We start from the raw sequence: 20,613 nt of genomic DNA, 5'->3' as shown, positions 1-20,613 counted from the left end.
ATATTGACAATTAAAGGGACTGCATCTTGCCTTTCCATTAGAAACTGCATCTCAGGGAAACCAAAACATTACAGTGGATGAGAGAAAACCATACTCTTCAGAAGAATGACAACTAATAAATATAGAAGAAATGACAGATTTAGAAAAATCACCATTTTGCAACTCATGATGAAACAGTTGCTTTAAAAAAAAGAATTATGAAGTGTTAAATGTTAAAACCATAAAGTGTCAAACATCACAGAGATTATTTTCACTTCTAAGGAAAAAAACATAACTCCATTATAAATGTATCAGACTGTCATCTCTGTAATTGCCTTAGCATTACTAACAACCAGTTAATAGGTTCCTCTTGATATGATACAATATGAAATATGCAACATCACCTATGGTGTGTTTTACCTAAAATATTTAATGTCAATCTGTAAAGACTTTAGCTCTAATTTCCCAAATACTGGAATTTAGCAGAGGAATAACCTAAAGATACTACAAGATATTTTTTCAGACCAATAAACCAAGGATATAAAAAAGGGAATGTTCCAGATTAAGAGACTTCAAGGACATAACAACCAAGTGAGTGTTCCTGGTTTGGACAAATCAGCTGTAAAGGATATTATGGGACAATGAGTGAAATGTCAACATGAACTTGTGTGGTAGATGGCCACAAATTCTTTGCAGTCGCCTCATTAAGAAGTGAAGTCGGGTTTCCCTGGTGGCGCAGTGGTTGAGAGTCCGCCTGCCAATGCAAGGGACACCGGTTTGTGCCCCGGTCTGGGAAGATCCCACATGCCGCGGAGCGGCTGGGCCCGTGAGCCATGGCCGCTGAGCCTGCACGTCCGGAGCCTGTGCTCTGCAATGGGAGAGGCCACAGCAGTGAGAGGCCCGCGTACCGCAAAAAAAAAAAAAAAAAAAAAAAGAAGTGAAGTCTATCGAGGGTGTGGAGAAAAGAGAACCCTTGGCACTGTTGGTGGGAATGTAAACTGGTGCAGCCCCTATGGAAAACAGTATGGAGCTTCCTCAAAAAATTAAAAATACAGCAACCATATAATCCAGAAATTCCACTCCTGGGTATTTATCTGAAGAAAACAAAAATACTAACTTGAAAAAATATATGCATCCCCATGTTCACTGCAGCATTATTTATGATAGGCAAAATATGGAAACAACCTAAGTATCCATTAATGAGTGAATGACTGAATAAAGAAAATGCTGTGTGTGTGCACGTGTGTATTTCTATATATATGTAAAATGGAATATCATTCAGCCATAAAGAAGAATGAAATCTTGCCATTTACGACACTATGGATGAACCTTGAGGGCATTATGCTAAGTGAGATCAGTCAGACAGAGAAAGACAAATACCATATGATCTCACTTTATGTGGAATCTAAAACAAAGAAGCAAACAAATCAAGCTCATAGCTAGAGAGTAGACTGGTGGCTGACAGAGGTGAGGGATTGGAGGGGATAGGCAAAATGGGTGCAGGGAGCCAAAAGGTATAAACTTCTATCTCTAAAATAAATAAGTTATGGGGATGTAATGTACAGCATGGCGACTACAGTTAATACTACTGGATTGCATATGTGAAAGGCCCTAAGAGAGTAAACCTTCAAAGTTCTCATCACAACCAAAAAAGTTCTGTTAACTGTGTGATGGATGTTAAGAGACTTACTGTGGGGATCATTCTGCAATATATACAGGTATCAATTCATTACGTTGTTTACCTGAAACTAATATAATGTTGTATGTCCATTATATTTCAATTAAGAAAATCTTAGGGGCTTCCCTGGTGGCACAGTGGTTAAGAATTCGCCTGCCAATGCAGGGGACACAGGTTCGAGCCCTGGTCTGGGAAGATCCCACATGCCGCGGAGCAACTAAGCCCGTGCACCACAACTCCTGAGCCTGCGCTCTAGAGCCCACAAGGCACGACTACTGAGTCTGTGCGCCACAACTACTGAAGCCCGCACACCTAGAGCCCATATGCCATAACTACTGAAGCCTGCGCACCACAGCTACTGAGGCTGTGCACCACAACTACTGAAGCCCACGTGCCTAGAGCCCATGCTCCACAACAAGAGAAGCCACTGCAATGAGAAGCCTGTGCACTGCAATAAAGAGGGGCCCCTGCTCACTGCAACTAGAGAAAGCCCGTGTGCAGCAACAAAGACCCAACGCAGCCAAAAATAAATAAATTCATTAAAAAAAATCTTAAAAAAAAAACGTGAAAAGAAGTGAAGTCTATTTCCCTACTCACTAAATCTGGGTTGGTCTCGTGTTAGAAGTAAGGCTCATAGGGGCTTTTGGCAGGACCTGTTAGGCTGAGCCCTGGCTCGCGAGCTTGCAGGGGAACAGCACAGGTTAATGTGTCTCTATAGCGCTCATGAAGTCGGTTTAATTCATGCATGAACATGAGTTCAGTTTTCATACGGCTTTTTTAAAGACACAAGCCATTGCGCATAATTGAGCCAAATCCTTCAGTTCTTGTGTTTAGAAAGGTAATCAGTGTGTGTTTTCTCCTCTTAGTCTAGTGTGTGCAGTTACACATCTGTCTGTGGATAAACTCATAATGTTCATTGCTTAGCATCTCCTATGAACTGATTTCCAGGGAGGAAAACCAAAAGGGAAACCTCCGATTCCTCTCCTTTCAGCAGATGTGGGGGAGATGGTTGGAGGCTATGGGCTCAACTGTGAAGTTCAGCTGTGTGTGGCGAATTTTTAGCAGTCATGTTACTTTTTTATTTTTATTTTTTGTGGTATGCGGGCCTCTCACTGTTGCAGCCTCTCCCATTGTGGAGCACAGGCTCTGGACACGCAGGCTCAGCGGCCATGGCTCATGGGCCCAGCCGCTCCGTGGCATGTGGGATCTTCCCGGACCGAGGCACGAACCTGTGTCCCCTGCATCGGCAGGCGGACTCTCAACCACTGCGCCACCAAGGAAGCCCAGCAGTCATGTTCTGACTTGATGTGAGGAGGCTCCACATCCACCCCTCTGTGGGGACAAGTGACTTGTGAGATTAACCCTGGGAGGCAGGTGGGTCAGTGTGGAGAACGAGAGAGGCCCTGCCTGGCTGGGGAAGAGGAATCGGTGGTACCAGGAGAGCAGTGGCAGCCCTCCTCCCCTTCCACCTTGAGGAGGAGGTTCCAGGAAGTTGCCCCCTTACCTGAGCTCCAGTTCAGGTGGACTTCTTTAGGGGCCCTGACACAGCAGCTGGAGTCCTGCCTCTCCACTGCTAAGTGGAATCTGGAATCTCTCATCTACCTCTTAGTCAGTCAGTTTCTACATGTGAGAAGCAAGCCTGTGGGCCAGTGTCCTTATACATGCTGTGGACTTAAAAAATAATTCAGTGGTTCCCTGGAAAACCAGTCCCAGGGTTCCTACAATTGGTAGTTTCTACCTGAATTTTAACTGGTATTGCGTACCTGGATTTTGATCGGTTAGCCTTAATTATACCTTGGCATAATCATTTCCAGTGACCAAATCATAAAGTTCTATCAGGGCACCTGTGTCAGTGGTGCTATGCTGGTCAAAATTTGAGACTTTGAAATAAAAAATTTGTCATATGCATGCCTCAAAAAAAAAAAGAAAGAAAGAAGTGAAGCTATGTAATTTCCAGAGCCTGGCCTCATAAGGCCTTGCGGCCTCTATGTTTGCCTTCCTGGCTGTCTTCATGAGCTGCCCTGAGACTGCCATGATGTGAAGAAGCTGATCTACTACTGCACTGGGAGGATGAGAGGCCATGTGAAGAAGAAAAGAGGTGCCCCAACCAACAGCAGCACCAACTTTCAGACACAAGAATGAAACCACATTAGCCCTCAAGCCCAGCCAGCTCTCCAGCTTACAGCCACATGAGCAAGCCAGCCAACCCATAAAACCATGAGAGATCTGCCCAGCCAACCCAGAGAATCATGAGAAAATAAATCATTGTTTAAGCAACGAAATTTTAGAGTGGTTCATTATGCAGCAGTAAATGTGTATCACTGAATATTAAATGAAATGAAAATTTATTAACCAGGAAAGGTGGACATCATTGACTGAAAGAAAACGAAAAAAAAAGCTGTTTACAGAGAAGCAAGAAGAACTACAATCCTGCAGCCTGTGGAACAAAAACCACATTCACAGAAAGACAGACAAGATGAAAAGGCTGAGGGCTATGTACCACTTGAAGGAACAAGATAAAACCCCAGAAAAATAACTAGATGAAGTGGAGATAGGCAACCTTCCAGAAAAAGAATTCAGAATAATGATAGTGAAGATGATCCAGGACCTCGGAAAAAGAACGGAGGCAAAGATCGAGAAGATGCAAGAAATGTTTAACAAAGATCTAGAAGAATTAAAGAACAAGCAAACAGAGATGAACAACACAATAACTGAAATGAAAAATACACTAGAAGGAATGAATAGCAGAATAACTGAGGCAGAAGAACGGATACGTGACCTGCAAGACAGAATGGTGGAATTCACTGCTGCGGAACAGGATAAAGAAAAAAGAATGAAAAGAAATGAAGACAGCCTAAGAGACCTCTGGGACAACATTAAACGCAACAACATTCACATTATAGGGGTCCCAGAAGGAGAAGAGAGAGAGAAAGGACCCAAGAAAATATTTGAAGAGATTATAGCCGAAAAATTCCCTAACATGGGAAAGGAAATAGCCACCCACATCCAGGAAGCACAGAGAGTCCCATACAGGATAAACCCAAGGAGAAACACGCCAAGACACACAGTAATCAAATTGGCAAAAATTAAAGACAAAGAAAAATTATTAAAAGCAGCAAAGGAAAAATGACAAATAACATACAAGGGAACTCCCATAAGGTTAATAGCTGATTTCTCAGCAGAAACTCTACAAGCCAGAAGGGAGTGGCATGATATACTTAAAGTGATGAAAGGGAAGAATCTACAACCAAGATTACTCTACCTGGCAAGGATCTCATTCAGATTCGATGGAGAAATCAAAACCTTTACAGACAAGCAAAAGCTAAGAGAACTCAGCACCACCAAACCAGCTCTACAAGTGCTAAAGGAACTTCTCTAAGTGGGAAACACAAGAGAAGAAAAGGACCTACAAAAACAAACCCAAAACAATTAAGAAAATGGTAATAGGAGCATGCATATCGATAATTACCTTAAACGTGAATGGATTAAATGCTCCAAGCAAAAGACACAGGCTTGCTGAATGGATAAAAAAACAAGACCCATATGTATGCTGTCTACAAGACACCCACTTCAGACCTAGGAACACATTCAGACTGAAAGTGAGGGGATGGAAAAAGATATTCCATGCAAATGGAAATCAAAAGAAAGCTGCAGTAGTAATACTCATATCAGATAAAATAGACTTTAAAATAAAGAACGTTACAAGAGACAAGGAAGGACACTACATAATGATCAAGGGATCAGTCCAAGAAGAAGATATGACAATTATAAATATATATGCACCCAGCATAGGAGCACCTCAATACATAAGGCAACTGCCAACAGCTATAAAAGAGGAAAGCGACAGTAACACAATGATAGTGGGGGACCTTAACACCTCACTTACACCGATGGACAGATCATCCAGACAGAATATTAACAAGGAAACACAAGCTTTAAATGACACAACAGACCAGATAGATTTAATCAATATTTATAGGACATTCCATCCAAACACAGCAGATTACACTTTCTTCTCAAGTGCGCACGGAACATTCTCCAGGATAGGTCACATCTTGGGTCACAAATCAAGCCTCAGTAAATTTAAGAAAATTGAAATCATATCAAGCATCTTTTCTGACCACAATGCTATGAGATTAGAAATCAGTTACAGGGAAAAAAACGTAAAAAACACAAACACATGGAGGCTAAACAATACGTTACTAAATAACCAAGAGATCACTGAAGAAATCAAAGAAGAAACCAAAAAATACTTAGAGACAAATGAAAATGAAAACACGACGATCCAAAACCTATGGGATGCAGTAAAAGCAGTTCTAAGAGGGAAGTTTACAGCTATACAAGCCTACCTCAAGAAACAAGAAAAATCTCAAATAAATGCTCTAACCTTACACCTAAACGAACTAGAGAAAGAAGAGCAAACAAAACCCAAAGTTAGCAGAAGGAGAGAAATCATAAAGATCAGAGCAGAAATAAATGAAATAGAAACAAAGAAAACAATAGCAAAGATCAATAAACCTAAAAGCTGGTTCTTTGAGAAGATAAACAAAACTGATAAACCATTAGCCAGACTCATCAAGAAAAAGAGGGAGAGGACTCAAATCAACAGAATTAGAAATGAAAAAGGAGAAGTTACAACAGACACTGCAGAAATACAAAGCATCCTAAAAGACTACTACAAGCAACTCTATGCCAATAAAATGGACAACCTGGAAGAAACGGACAAATTCTTAGAAAGGTATAACCTTCCAATACTGAACCAGGAAGAAATAGAAAATATGAACAGACCAATCACAAGTAATGAAATTGAAACTGTGATTAAAAATCTTCCAACAAACAAAAGTCCAGGACCAGATGGCTTCACAGGTGAATTCTATCAAACATTCAGAGAAGAGCTAACACCCATCCTTTTCAAACTCTTCCAAAAAATTGCAGAGGTAGGAACATTCCCATACTCATTCTATGAGGTCACCATGACCCTGATACCAAAACCAGACAAAGATACTACAAAAAAAGAAAATTACAGACCAATATCACTGATGAATATAGATGCAAAAATCCTCAACAAAATCCTAGCAAACAGAAGCCAACAACACATTAAAAGGATGATACACTATGATCAAGTGGGATTTATCCCAGGGATGCAAGGATTCTTCAATATATGCAAATCAATCAATGTGATACACCATATTAACAAACTGAAAAATAAAAACCATATGATCATCTGGTTTTAGATGCAGAAAAAGCTTTTGACAAAATTCAACACCCATTTATGATAAAAACTTGCCAGAAAGTGGGCATAGAGGGAAACTACCTCAGCATAATAAAGGCCATATATGACAAACGCACAGCAAACATCATTCTCAATGGTGAAAAACTGAAAGCATTTCCTCTAACATCGGGAACAAGACAAGGATGTTCACTCTTGCCACTATTATTCAACATAGTTTTGGAAGTCCTAGCCACGGCAATCACAGAAGAAAAAGAAATGAAAGGAATACAAATTGGAAAAGAAGAAGTAAAACTGTCACTGTTTGCAGATGACATGATACTATACATAGAGAATCCTAAAGATGCCACCAGAAAACTACTAGAGCTAATCAATGAATTTGGTAAAGTTGCAGGATACAAAATTAATGCACAGAAATATCTTGCATTCCTATACACTAATGATGAAAAATCTGAAAGAGAAATTAAGGAAACACTCTCATTTACCACTGCAACAAAAGAGAATAAAATACCTAGGAATAAACCTACCCAGAGAGACAAAAGACCTGTAGGCAGAAAACTATAAGACACTGTTGAAAGAAATTAAAGACGATACAAACAGATGGAGAGATATACCATGTTCTTGGATTGGAAGAATCAATACTGTGAAAATGACTATACTACCCAAAGCAATCTACAGATTCAATGCAATCCCTATCAAATTATCAATGGCACTTTTTACAGAACTAGAACAAAAAATCTTAAAATTTGTATGGAGACACAAAAGACCCCGAATAGCCAAAGCCGTCTTGAGGGAAAACAACAAAGCTGGAAGAATCAGACTCCCTGACTTCAGACCACACTACAAAGCTACAGTAATCAAGACAACATGGTACTGGCACAAAAACAGAAATATAGATCAATGGAACAGGATAGAAAGCCCAGAGATAAACTCACACACCTATGGTCAACTAATCTATGACAAAGGAGGCAAGGATATACAATGAAGAAAAGACAGTCTCTTCAATAAGTGGTGCTGGGAAAACTGGACAGCTACATGTAAAAGAATGAAATTAGAACACTCCTCAATACCATACATAAAAATAAACTCAAAATGGATTAGAGACCTAAATGTAAGACCAGACACTATAAAACTCTTAGAGGAAAACATAGGAAGAACACTCTTTGACATAAATCACAGCAAGATCTTTTTTGATCCATCTCCTAGAGTAACGGAAATAAAAATAAACAAATGGGATCTAATGAAACTTAAAAGCTTTTGCAAAGCAAAGGAAACTACAAATAAGACGAAAAGACAACTCTCAGAATGGCAAAAATATTTGCAAATGCATCAACGGACAAAGGATTAATCTCTAAAATATATAAACAGCTCATGCAGCTCAATATTAAAAAAACAAACAACCCAATCAAAAAATGGGCAGAAGACCTAAATAGACATGTCTCCAAAGAGGACATACAGATGGCCAAGAAGCACATGAAAAGCTGCTCAACATCACTAATTATTAGAGAAATGCAAATCAAAACTACAATGAGGTATTATCTCACACCAGTTAGAATGGCCATCATCAGAAAATCTACAAACAACAAATGCTGGAGAGGGTGTGGAGAAAAGGGAACACTCTTGCACGGTTGGTGGGAATGTAAATTGATAACAGCCACTGCGGAGAAAAGTATGAAGGTTCCTTAAAAAACTAAAAAATAGAATTACCATACTACCCAGCAATCCCACTACTGGGCATATACCCAGAGAAAACCATAATTCAGAAAGACACAGGCACCCCAATGTTCATTGCTGCGCTATTTACAATAGCCAGGTCACGGAAGCAACCTAAATGTGCATCGACAGACAAATGGATAAAGAAGATGTGGTACATATATACAATGGAATATTACTCAGCCATAAAAAGGAACGATATTGGGTCATTTGTAGAGACGTGGATGAATCTAGAGACCGTCATACAGAGTGAAGTAAGTCAGAAATAGAAAAACAAATATCGTATATTAACACATATATGTGGAACCTACAAAAATGGCACAGATGAACTGGTTTGCAGGGCAAAAATAGAGACACAGATGTAGAGAACAAGCGTATGGACACCAAGGGGGGAAAGTGGCGGGGGGTGCGGGTGGTGGTGTGATGAATTGGGCGATTGGGATTGACATGTACACACTGATGTGTATAAAATTGATGACTAATAAGGACCTGCTGTATAAAAAAATAAATGAAATAAAATTTAAGAAAAAAAAGCTGGTTACAAATCCTATGTACAGGACAATTTCACTTTGATGAAACATACATGCATGCAGACACACAGACAAAAAGATCTAGAAGGATACACTAGGTAATAACAGAGAAATATATGTATAATGAGGTAAACTCTGGGTAGTGAAAATATATGTTTTCTCTTCTTATTTTTGTTTTCCTATAGCTTCTATATGCATATATATGCTTTTGTAGTAATAAGGCAGTTGTTAAAAATATGTTTTTAAAAAGGTCTATTGTGTTTACTTATTCATCAGAGCAGAAGGTCAGCTGGATCCCTGAAAAGCTTGACTTGTAAATTCTTGCTATTAACCTCTAACAGTACCCCAAAACTAGATAAAGTAAGTTAATCAATAAGCCTTTAAAGACAGTTATGGGCTGAAACTGTCTCCCCCAAATTCATATATTGAAATCTTAACCCCCAACACCTCAGAATGTGACTGTATTTGGAATCAAGGCCTTTGAAGAGATAATTAAGTTATTAAAATGAGGCCATTAGGGTAGGCTCTAATCCAATCTGATTCCTGTCCTTACAAGAAGAGAAAATTTGAACACAAAAAGGGACACCAGGGGTGTGAATGTACAGAGGGAGGACCATGTGAAAAGGCAGCAAGTGGGGGGCCCTCTGCAAGCAGAGGAGAGAGCCCTGGGACAGACCTTTTCCTTATGGCCCTCAGAGGAAACCAACCCTGCTGGCACTTGAGTTTAGACTTCCAGGTGCCAGAACTGAGAAAAAAGAAATTTCTGTTGTTTAAGCCACCCAGTCTGTGATATTTTGTTATGGCGGCCCTAGCAGACTGAGACAGTACTTGGAGAACTGACCTAGCGTGAGTTCTAAGCACTGCAAACAAATAATGGAACGATAAAAACAGTTTATAGTAATGTCCTGTTGAAGATTTCTCAAAAGTTTTGTCTTTAAAGTCAAATAGGGACTTCCCTGGCGGTGCAGTGGTGGTTAAGACTCCACGCTTCCACCGCAGGGAGCACAGGTTCAATCCCTGGTCGGGGAACTAAGATTCCACATGCCACGCGGTATGGCCCCCCCCCCAAAAAAGTCAAATAACAACTACAGACATGCAACAAAGAGAATGACAGTAAACATATCCACATGGAGAGGAGGCAGAGGGCATGCTTTCTAAACGCACTGCCAAACAATGGAACGAGTTCACTGTCTACATTCTACTCGTGAGCTGGCACAAGAGATGGGTTTTCTTACCTTGGTTTGTATTTATTTATTTGTGGGTCACTGACAAAGAGCAAAAGTAATGAAGAGCCAATAACAAAAAAAGCAACATTATCAAGGACTATTTGTTTTTTAATCAGATCCAACATATTTCACTCATCTACTTTTAAGTTAAAAATATCAGGCTGGCCAAAAGGTTCCTTCAGTTTTTAAGTAGAAATGAAAGACACATTTTTTATGTTCACCAAGAACTTTAATGAACAACATATTCACTGAACCTTTTGGCCAACCCAATATTATTTATAAACTATACTATTACAATAAACAATTTTTAGAAGATTGAGTCCAGTTATGGTCAGAAAACAGAAAAAAGAGAGAAGAGAGAGAAGCTGTGGTGTGGTGATGCAGAGGCCAGGAGTTTGGGTTCTTACTACTTCTGGCTACTACGATCTTATGTCCCCTACAACCTACTGGGTAAAAATACAGAAGGAATTATATTTAAAAATCAGTAAATAACAGCTGAGCAGATACACACGGGGGCAGAATGAAGGCCTGAAACAACAGGCAGATGATAACATTAGTGGAGATTCTGACAGGACGGGAGAGACTGTGGCCTGTGTATGAAAGATTTGGGATGGTTAGTTGACGGTAAGCACTACAAGATAGGCCTGAAGTGTAACTTCATGACTCAAAAAGTGAATGCAATTTTAGGCATCACTAATAAAAGTATAATTTTCAAAATGAGAGCATTCGATAAAGTTGCCAAATACCACTAGTAATCAAAGAAAACAGGAGCACTGTTGGGCAGACTTTGAAATGAGTCAGATCTGAGTTCCAATCTTTATTCTCAAGCTTATACAAGATACGTGACTGCAGGAAATGCAGCTTCCAGAACCTTCAACATCTCTAATGAGAGGACTCTGGCAGTGTTGTAGGGGTGAGTGATACTGTGGGTAACACCTAGTGTGGTGCTGGCACACTGAAGGCACTCAAGAAACAGCTAATGCTCACAGAGCACTGTGTGAAATTCTACCTCATCTAATTCACAGAAGAGATCAATAACAGGGGATTATAATACATAAGTGCAAATTCTCAAAAGAACGGGACTAAAACTATAACAGAAGAAATAGTCTATGATGGAAGAGTATAATACTCTAAGTACTGCCATGTAGGAATAGAAAATGGTACAACTTTTCTGCAAAGAAATCTGGAAATATGCACAGAGGACATTTCCAAAGTCCATATACAATGGTCCAACTCTGGGAAAGGAAAGGATTCAGAAAGTGTCTGTGGGGAGAAACGGGAGTGAGCAAAGGGCTGACTGATTAGTGGGTATCTCCATGAAAAGCAGGTTTATCACCAGAAAAACAAAGCATCTCTAAGAATAGAAATCTTTTCTTTTTTCTTTTTCCTAATTACTGATTTCCATAAATATCCCTTGTTGGCCCAAACTTGTACGTTACTAAGAATTGTGGCCCACTTTCCCACTCAGCTCAGCACATCTGAATGGAAGACACCACCCAGGGAAGCAGCCACCCAAATGACTCAAGTGTTTTAAGATTAATAAAGGAGTGTGGAAGAGAAGTACACAAATTCCTTCAGGACGGGAGGTCCCAAATCCAGAGCAATTCATGATGTTCAAGGAAATGCCACCACTGAGAGAGGAATGAAAGTCAAAAGATTTCATTTCTTCTAAGTCTGAAGTATGCTTCCTTTTGAGTGCATTACGGCACAAGACCCAAGTTTTCGTAAAATGTCAAAAGTCTGATGACAACTGACACTTACCTAAAATGAGATGAAGTTTGGTTTCTGTCTGGAAAGCGTAGTGCAATGTCACCAAAAACGGCGACTGCCTGATGTGCTCTAGGACCTGTCGTTCTGTCCTTGTGTGCTCGGTGGTTTTGGCCTTTTGAACTATTGTTGCCTTTTTCAAAACTTTCATGGCATACAGCTTTCCAGCATCATGACCACTTATTTTACGAACTAGAAACACTTTTCCATAAGCTGAAAATGAAAAGAAAAGAGAAAAAGAGTTAAAAGGCTACACAGGCAGAGTGGTAATTTAGTCAAGTTGAAAGTTACAATGCACAAAGGAACACTCTTTGAATGAAAACGTATCCTTCGTGCTGTTTCCAATAGTTCTTTGCTATATTTCTTCAATTTTATGTCAGACATACTTCTCGGTCTAGGCCTCAATATTTACATATCTAATCACTGATGACAAAGTTATGCTTTCACTCTTTTACTGTTATTCTCTCCTCAGTATTTTTAGCTGTAGGAAACTAGCTCTTATTATGGTCAATTAACCACTAGGTTTTGCTGCTGTTGTAAACAAATGAAAATAGTTCTTAAGAATCTCAAAAAACAAAAAATCTCATACACACATATAAATTAAGTACCTCAAGTACTCCTCTATACTTATTAAAAAAGTCTAAAGCAACATAAGCTGACATTATATAAACAAAAGAGATCTTCAGATGTGAAAGACATTAAAAGACCCTAAATTGCGAGCAGTACCAACAGAAGCCCCTTTACATCTCTGGGCAGTAATTCACAGGTTAGTGGGTCAACCTCGCCACATTCTCCCTAAGTGAGGGCTCAGTTGGGCAAATCCTGTGTGGAGTGCCACTACACTAGGTGAGGCATTGGGGCCACATGGATACTGTGCCCAGAGCAGGTACCCGCGTTTGTTTCCCTAGGGAAGTGGGAAGAGGGCACGAAGAGGTGGGATGAAGGAGGAAGGGGAAGGCAGGCAAAAACCCTGAGAGGGAAGGGGTAGGCCCCCAATTCATCCCTACAAGGTATAAAGGCTCTTCTCTTCTCAAAATGCAAACACCTCCTGGGATGGTTGAGCCCAGTCCCACTTTTGAAGTTAAGTGCATTCATCAGACCATTCTGGAGTTGGTCTGAGTTCTGACCCAGTCTGGTGCTTCCGTAGACCCTGCCCACACCTCGACAGTATTTAGCACAAAATCCTATTCTAATCCAGCCACTAGACCAAGAGAGCTTTAAGGGAAGGGCTCTTGTATCTTGGCTGTTATTTGGTTTAGTACTTCAGGAAGTAAATGAGTGCCGACCCAAGATGTACAACAGACAAAGAACGGTGGTGGTGCTCCTGAGGAGGGAGAGAAACAACATTCCTCAAGGACTTGGCGATGCAGTCTCCGTGCTAAATATACTCCACACAGTGATTCACTCACTCCTCAGAACAGCCAGTGAAGTTGGTACTTTCAGTAATTCCATTCTGCAGATGAGGAAGCAGATTCAGAATACTTAAGGAAGCGGCCAGAAGACTTGGGTAAAAAGTGACAGAGCTGATTCAGATGAAAGCAGTGTGATTCCAGGGACCACACGCTTAACCATAAATGAATTTTTTCTTTAAATAAGAGAGATTCTTCTTCGGTACTAGAAATTGGATGTTCTGGATTTTAATAAAACCAACACCGTAAACATGCTGAACACATTCTGGGATACAGTAAAAAGTTCATAAAAGGTTTGTGTAAATAAAACAATTATAGATTGAGAGTTTAGTAAGGCAGAAGTGAACCAAAAAAGAAAATGACAGCTTTTAGAACCTAACAAATTAACCTAAGTATACAAATGAAAAAAGTTAATCTATTCAAAAGCAGTGAAATGAAGCTAGAGAATATTCTAAAGCAGAGTACTATACCTTCCATGGAGTAAGGCACTATAAAAACCCAGAAGAAAGTCAAGTCCTCTGTAAGTACGGGGCTTTTGTGTTCCCTACACACATGGCACCTGCTCTAGATTCCTGTTCTGAGATTCCTATCTCCAGAGTGCTGTGGTCCTTAGAAATTATGTTATCCATCTATCTTCTCCAACAAAGAAAATCTTTCTACAACGTCATGGAAAGATGGCTATGAGCTTCTTCCCAGTGCTCACGTGTGTCTTTCAGTCCAGGTGCTGACCAATGTGGCAGATGGACCGCAGGGTGTTAGCATCTAACAGCTGAGTACCTGTCAGGCACTTCAGAGTTGGATTACTTCATTTGATTCTTCTCACATCCCTATGAGGAGGTGAGGATGACCTCCACTTTACAGGTGAAGAAACTGGAGCGTAAAGGAACTGGGTCCCTTGCCCAAGGCCATACTTGCCCATGTGGCCTGACTCCTGAGCCCACACTCTGAGTAGTACTCCAGCTAGCTGCCTTCCTAAAGTGAATGACCTCACAGGCAAAGAAATTAGGAACCAGACATTAAAAAGAAGTCACAATACAGGTTACGTGTTCTAATGGTGGAAAAGACACAGTACTACTACTTCCAAGTAGAGGAGGTTTCATAAAGTCGCCCATTTTATTGATGGGGTGATCTAAATATTCAAAAAATACGCCTTACCTTGAGTGGGAACAGGCCTTCCTACAATATTCATCCGTTATCCCTTCTATACCTTCTGGACTTACAAAAAATAATATTACTCTTCTTTTCTAAGATAATTTGTAAAATATTTAAAAATACTATTATGCCATCTCATCCAAGCAAAATGTTATTATTCCCTAAACCAATCTAAAAGTAAATGACTTTAAGACTTTGTACCACTAGGAGGTGCCCTATATGTGTTCCGTGAGTTTGTAAATACTTTTTCTTTGATTTCTTTCCTATTACCTTAAAAACGTCATATATCACTCCAAATAAATGTAAGGTAGCAAAGGACGCTAATGTATGTGGGCAAATAATATAAGATCATCCTTAATGCCACGTTATACACTGTACAGTCAAATAATAAACAGTCATCCTCCTGCCATGTGATGATATCCAGAAGTTTTCCAATAATATGAGCTAAAGACTACATATCCTGCCTTTACCATTATTTTTATCTATCAGTAAAATGTCGGGGGAAAAAGTATGATGAAGCTCACAAATCTTTTGATTTTACTTTTATAATTTCCATGATTAATTAAAGCTATGGTACTTCTATCACATGGTACATGCCAATAGATGCTTACGACAATAAACTTCAAGGAGTGCCTCACAATGTTCCAAGCAACAGATATTTCAGATAAACAGGATCTTACTTACAAGTAGGCTGCTTAATGAAACAGAGTTTGCCTCCAAACAGCGTTTTTTGAAGCACCCATAAGGCTGCTTATCACATTGCAAAAGGGGAAGAAAACACATTCAGTGCTGGAGAGACCCTGAAGAAGCCACCTTCTCTGATTGAGCTGGTTTGCAGATTAGTACAGAGGGAGAACGTGAAGGAGTCCTTCTGTTGAGGAGTGCCATCCAGTCCAGAACCGCCTACATGTTTTCCAGTATTTTAAGAGGGGCCACTGCAACTGAACTTGGTGGCAATATTATTTCCTTTTAGTCTGTAATGAGATGAATGACTATCTTGTTGTGAAGCCAACTCCTGGCTTTCGTTCACTGTGTGCTGATGTTGTTAAAGAATTCCTATTTTGAAAGCATCTTTTGGAAACTGCAAAAGCTACCAATGGTGGAAACTCTTTTGGCCGAAAAAGGTAAACAGTAGTACTTCCTGCTCAGATGGAGGCCCTAAAATGGATGTTTAGCAACACAGCTGGGATTTGCTGCTTAGGTAAAGCGACTAAGCTTCAGGCTTCAGCATAACTCTAATTTCAGCATCAACATGCAATGACTTCAGACGCACTCCCAGCAATCTTCACAGAAGCTGTGTGTACTGCTCTGATCTTATCAATTTCTCCAGAGCCAGGGCCTTTCCAAGATACTCTGTCAAGAAATGTGAGCAGAAGAGGGCGTGGAGTTCACTGGTTTCCCAGAGGACAAGGCTAGCAGCGCTTGATGGGACTTGAGGTAGAAGTTCTACTTAACAGATTGAGGGAAAGTAAACTCTAAAAATAAATGACAAGAAGGATTAATTCCTGACTTAACTTGACAGACACCTACGACCATATGAATGAGGTAAATCTTTCAATTCAGGGCCCAACAGACACTGTTCTGGATGTTACCGATAACCTGTGTGCTCTTACAGCTGCAGGTTATAGCAGCCGTTTCAAAGAGAGGACTGGATCCAGACAACCATGTAAACTTTTCCAAAGCTGGAGGAAGAATTCCATAGGTTGGGGGGCAAACTACAGATACCTTACAAAGGTCATTTCTGTTTAAACTGAAATGTGGATTTAGAATCCTAGTCTACCTGACACAGCACAATGTTGCCAATGGTCTCAATGGTTTGATGATAAAGGAAATCATGTAAAATGAACTAAACGCAGTGTCAAGGGGAAATGTCTAGTTCCCTTGGACTAGGTCTCAGTTTGCTTTTCCACAGGTGTGACTCTTATTCCATTGGCCACAATGATCATTATGAATCAGGTTTTTAAGCACGTGTTGTCATAACAGAAAAATTAAAACGGACTGATGGTTTTAAAACAAGATGACATTCATGCTGCCACATCATAAGCCACTGCACGATATCAACTACTTTTTCAAGCTAAACAAAAAGCAGCCTTCTTGCTTAAACTTATTTTGAGCATAATTAAACTGATTTTTTTCACTTTATTTGTAAAGTCTGAATTCATTAAAAAAAATTTTAGGAAGTAGCCTTTATCTTGGCATGAAAATGATGAGATCAATTTGTTCAAAAAGTATTCTTACAGTCTGTCTATAAAAGCAATCGATTTACAATGCCATATAATTAAAAGCAAGGAAAATCTGTCTATGTTTACATGCATTATTCTGGAGAAAAGGGTTAAGAACTAGAAGGCCTCTGGATTAATTCCTTCGGTAGAGTGCTTATCCAGGACACGCTGCTCCCATTGGGACCCAAATGCTCCACCACTGCGAGCACTGTTTTCTGTCACTCAAACTTGTATTAATGCTGCTTACAACCCTATACATTGTACACTCTGCTTAACCAGCCATGCCACACTTTGTGTTCAATCCAACCTTGTAGCATAAATTACTGTACTCAAACTACTGCTTTAAAAAAAGTATGGCAGAAACTCTCTTGCGACTTCCACTTAGACCACTCCCAACACTAACTGGTACTCCCCTTCCGGTTATAAAACACTGCACTGCACACTGATGCCTATAACCAGTTCATACGTGCACTGACTGCTGTCCCCACGCCGTTCGGCTGTCTGCTTCACACCAGTCACTGATACTCGTTGCCTTACTTGTGTGTGCCTGTTGTATACGTTATTCTTATATAATTTAACTATATATTACATAAGCCACTGAAATGTAAATGTGAAAGAAAAGAGAAAAATGAGGTTAAAAGCTTTGAAAGAACTACATAAAGGCAAGACGCTTAAGAAAAAAGAACTGTTGAAAAATTAGGTGTGGGTAAAACAACTATAAAAGGCTAGGGGAAAAAATTGTGAAAATCTAAAAGGATTCTGTATCCAGATCACTTCAAATGTGTCTGGTTCTCACTCCATTTTAAGGAATTGGAAACTTAATTTTAGTTGATGCATTACAAGTGCGGTTTATGCAAAACAAACCGTTATTTAAGAACTTACTCTCAGAGTCTTGTGCCTACACGCAAAGTGAATATATATTTATATATTTTAAGTGAAAAGTAGTATGTCCAAAGTACATATTTATATATCCTTTTAAAATGATATTCCAGTTTAACCAACTTTTTCTGATTAGCCACAAGTACCAGTCATGTCATATGTGACAGACTCCACTACCTAAAGGATCATATTCAGTGGTGCTGGAATTCATCCCTCTCTCACCCTTCCAGAATAAGGGAATCTTTTTTCTTTACCTTTTTCTTTGATATTGGGGTAGAGTTGATTAACAATAGTTTCAGGTGTACAGCAAAGTCATTCAGTTATACATATACATGTAGCTATTGTTTTTCAAATTCTTTTCCCATTTAGGTTGTTACATAATATTGAGCACAGTTCTCTGTGCTATACAGTAGGTCCTTGTTGGTTATCCATTTTAAGTATAGCAGTGTGTACATCTTAATCCCAAACCCCCTAACTACCCCTTCCCCCAACCCTTCCCCTGGTAACCATAAGTTCGTTTTCTAAGTCTGTGAGTCTGTTTCTGTTTTGTAAATAAGTTCATCTGTATCATTTCTTTTTAGATTCCGCATATAAGCAATATCATACGATATTTCCCTTTCTCTGTCTGACTTGTTAAATCAGAATCTTGTTAAAGAGTGACTTGACCACCAACCATACTAGCTCTGCCTCTCAGCTTGTTTTCATCCTCAATCTGGTAAACATACCTTTTGTGTTGTCATCTAAATTGTTGATAAAAATATAACCCTTCTCACTCAAAATACTTGATTTCCCATTACTCTTAAGATAAAAAGAATCCTTAATATAACCTAAATTATCTGGCTTCTACCTACCTCTCTCCACCTCTCACCATCTCATTTTCTCACTCCTTCAGACATACAGCCTTTCCTGACTTCTCAGACTAGCACAGTTCCTCTAATTTTATACTCTCATAACACCCTGTCATAGAAATTGTCAGAAACATGAGTTTTCATTTACTTGTGTGATTGCCTCATTGTGTAGCTTCCACAGGACTGTAAATTCCACAAAACCAGGGACTATGTCCAGTTTTACTCACTTTGTATCATTAGCAAATTCTAGAGTTGGCACACTGTAGAAACTCAAATAATGTTGAACGCATAAAAAAATAAACAAGATAGCAAACAAAGAAAGAGCTCTGTAGCATATAGCCAAATACCCTCTTCTCAGTTGACAATTCTGATCTAAAGTTGAAGGTGGGTCTTTAGGAAAAGAAACTAACAGTGCAAATCTGCAGTACAGAGCTATATAGCTCACCCACTCTTTCCCTTTGGAGAAGGAACAATGGGCTTTCATGAAGTAATCACCTTTAATTTGGGTATTAAATATGATTCCTGACAACACTCCCTGGTGAAAGTGAGCTCAGGAAACTTAGCTGCCACCACTGTAGAAAAGGAAAATATCTTAACATGGTGACATCTGTATCTGGCCACTGCTTTGTAACCTGCCACAACTACATAAGAACTGATTACAGTGCCTGGCCACATCCATCTCTCATAGATAATTTAATTTGAGGAAAGATTTTTACCTTTCCACATGTGACATGAACACTGACAATCAATTCACCTGCCTTCCCCTCCATCTTTCCCTGTAGAACTTCATTCACCCCAGGTCAGCAGGGTCAGAAATGGAACCAAACAAGAAATACTCTCTTGGAACTCTACATTTCACTTGTCCTGCCCTTGGAAATTGGTACCCTTGTTAATAGGCCAGCCAAACATACATGGTAAGTAATGCCAGGGCAGTATATGTCAAGCCCCAGGAAAACCACCATCACTGAAAGGGTTCTCAGAAGAGCAGCTTCATTTCAGTATTACCACAGCACATACAGTACACAAAAAGCAAACACTCAAGGGGTTCAATGGTGAAACCTGACTGACCATAATCTGGTACTTCTAAAGACTCATCTGAAATATCTGATAAATTAGACCTCAGAGCTGAAAAGAAACATTACTGTCCATCCCAGTAATTCTCTAAAATCTACCCTGTGTTAAGATAGATGGACAGAAATCACCTCACTTGGACCAAAGTAGTAGATAGTTCTATTCAGACACACACTTTAGTGAATTGAGGTTTAATCTTCTGTGTGCCACTTTTTAAAGAGACTATATACAATAAAATTATGTTTTTTTCAATAATATCTTCATATCCTTTATCAAAGATGCTAGTCTCATGATCTTATTTACTGACCACAATAAAGGAGCCATTTGATAACTTCAGCACTTGTTAAAAGTCTCTCTAGACCAGTTTTTTTTCAAACCGTGGGCTGTGACCCATTAGTGGATGATAATATCAATTTAGTGGGTCCAACCAGCATTTGGAAACTAAAATACTAAAAAAGAACTGAATATACTAAACGTGTTTCATGAAACTTCTGTCCCCCCTTTATACACACACACATGTGTAGGTATATGTGAATGTAAACAAGTCTAAGCACATGACAGAGGAAAAAAAGACGGCAGTACAGAGCAATGGCTAAGAACATAGACTCTGGTGCCTGACTGCCTGGCTTTGAACCCTAGATACGCTATTTAGTAACTGTACTGTAACCCTGGGCAAAACAGGAAACACAACTGTGTCTCAATTTCCTCATTAGGGACAGTAATAGTTCTTAACATCATACAGTTTGGGGATTAAATAAATTAATGTAAGGATCCAGAGGAGGGCCTGGCAGATAACAAACACTACAGAAATGTTAGTGGAAAAAAAGTGTGTGTATGTGACTGCACGTCTATACACATACATAAATACACATACTGAAAAGCAATACAAAAATGTACCTATTTTGTCCT

The 20,613-nt window shown here is 39.5% G+C and overlaps 1 protein-coding gene across 6 annotated transcripts in view; it reads right to left on the bottom strand.

Annotated features, from left to right (window-relative positions):
• Positions 1 to 20,613, bottom strand: part of RPS6KA5 (ribosomal protein S6 kinase A5) — a 181,935-nt gene that overhangs the window by 91,190 nt on the left and 70,132 nt on the right. For 3 of the 6 annotated variants that reach the window (XM_073800118.1, XM_019919047.3, XM_019919067.3), the window contains one exon: positions 12,118 to 12,336. The exons of 1 other annotated variant lie outside the window; for it this stretch is intronic. In XM_073800118.1, the coding sequence (XP_073656219.1) occupies positions 12,118 to 12,336 (219 nt within the window). Of the gene's footprint in view, positions 1 to 12,117; positions 12,337 to 20,613 lie in introns of those variants that run through there. 2 more of the 6 variants (XM_073800120.1, XM_033850721.2) reach the window with 2 other exon arrangements.

This window comes from Tursiops truncatus, chromosome 2 (assembly GCF_011762595.2).
Source record: "Tursiops truncatus isolate mTurTru1 chromosome 2, mTurTru1.mat.Y, whole genome shotgun sequence".
Lineage (NCBI taxonomy): Eukaryota > Metazoa > Chordata > Mammalia > Artiodactyla > Delphinidae > Tursiops > Tursiops truncatus.
This window is presented reverse-complemented; position numbering and strand designations above follow the sequence as displayed.